Source organism: Elephantulus edwardii, unplaced genomic scaffold (assembly GCF_000299155.1).
Source record: "Elephantulus edwardii isolate Elephantulus edwardi_28Jun2011 unplaced genomic scaffold, EleEdw1.0 scaffold00146, whole genome shotgun sequence".
Lineage (NCBI taxonomy): Eukaryota > Metazoa > Chordata > Mammalia > Macroscelidea > Macroscelididae > Elephantulus > Elephantulus edwardii.
In genome coordinates, this window is record NW_006399896.1 from 4,138,689 (window position 1) to 4,139,995 (window position 1,307).

Below are 1,307 nucleotides of genomic sequence, written 5' to 3' on the forward strand. Positions count from 1 at the left end.
GTCCGACGAGCAGCAATGAGACCCACTTTCCGCCCAGCCGGGGCATCTCTGCGGATGGTAGAGGGCTTTCCAATGTGCTGGTGATTGCCACCTCCAAAAGGATGCTCCACTGGGTTCATGGCCACACCCCGTACACGTGGCCAGCAATTTCTCTTTGCCTTATACTTGTGGTAGGCACGGCCTGCCTTCAAGATGGGCTTGTCAATGCGGCCACCACCAGCTACCACACCCACCACTGCTCTGTTGGCTGAAGAGATGACCTTCTTGGAACCAGAGGGCAGCTTCACGCGGGTCTTCTTGGTCTCGAGGTTGTGGGAAATGACAGTCGCGTAGTTTCCGGAGGCGCGTGCCAGCTTGCCCCTGTCCCCAGGTTTCTCCTCCAAGCAGCATACGATGGTACCCTCGGGCATGGTGCCCACAGGAAGCACATTACCGATGTTGAGCTGAGCTTTCTTGCCGCAGTACACAAACTGGCCCGTATGGATGCCCTCTGCTGCGATGAACAGCTCTGTCCGCTTTTTAAACCGGTACGGGTCGCGGAAGACTACCTTGGCGAGGGGCGCACCGCGGAAATGTTACCGTTTTTATTGTTATCACATGCAGATGAGTTAGAATCAACTCAAAGCTCATCTTCCAGTGTACATTCAAAGGCTATAAATTACTCAAAAGCAGTCTGACCATTTTTCTCCTGTGGAGTATCTAATAGATTTAAATCTAATAGATTTCTGCCTTGGGACTAGAAATACAGATTCTTAGGCCACCAGAGCTCTCTGATTAAATTAAATCTTCTAAAAACATAAGCCACATTGGAGAGGTCAAAATTATGGAATTGTCCTTTATTTTATGATTTGACATGATTATCTTCTGTTCTGAAAATTCTAACTACCATTTATCTGTCAGTGTTCTGTATTATGGTGACTTGCATGTTTCTATGATGCTGTAAACTACCAATATTTCAAATAACAATAAGGCTACATATGGTGAACAGGTTTCAATAGTTTTTAGCATAAGATTGAATAAAAAGCAACAGCCATCCACTTCTGAAATAATAGGCCCATGAAAAATCCTATGCAAAGCAGTGAAATATTTTCTGAGAAAGTGGTTCAGTATCATCTAGTTGAAGCTCTCAGGTTAGAAGACACTCAATAAAAAACTGGAAAAAAATTGCCTCCTTGAACCTTAATGCCATGTTGTTGTTATGGACCATCAAGTTGCTTGTGACTCATAGCAACCCTATATACAACAGCTCTGAACCTTGCTCTATCTTGAGCTGAGCTCATTGTCTCTGACATACTTACTGCCATTAC

General features: G+C 45.0%; 1 protein-coding gene across 1 annotated transcript; it reads right to left on the bottom strand.

Annotated features, from left to right (window-relative positions):
- Positions 1-2: 2 nt before the first annotated feature.
- LOC102875843 (60S ribosomal protein L8-like) lies at positions 3-572 on the bottom strand (the record flags this gene model as incomplete). The annotated part of the gene is made up of 1 exon (XM_006894596.1): positions 3-572. A coding segment is annotated over one exon (570 nt), but the record flags the coding sequence as incomplete, so codon positions are not given.
- Between the last annotated feature and the right edge of the window lie 735 nt (positions 573-1,307).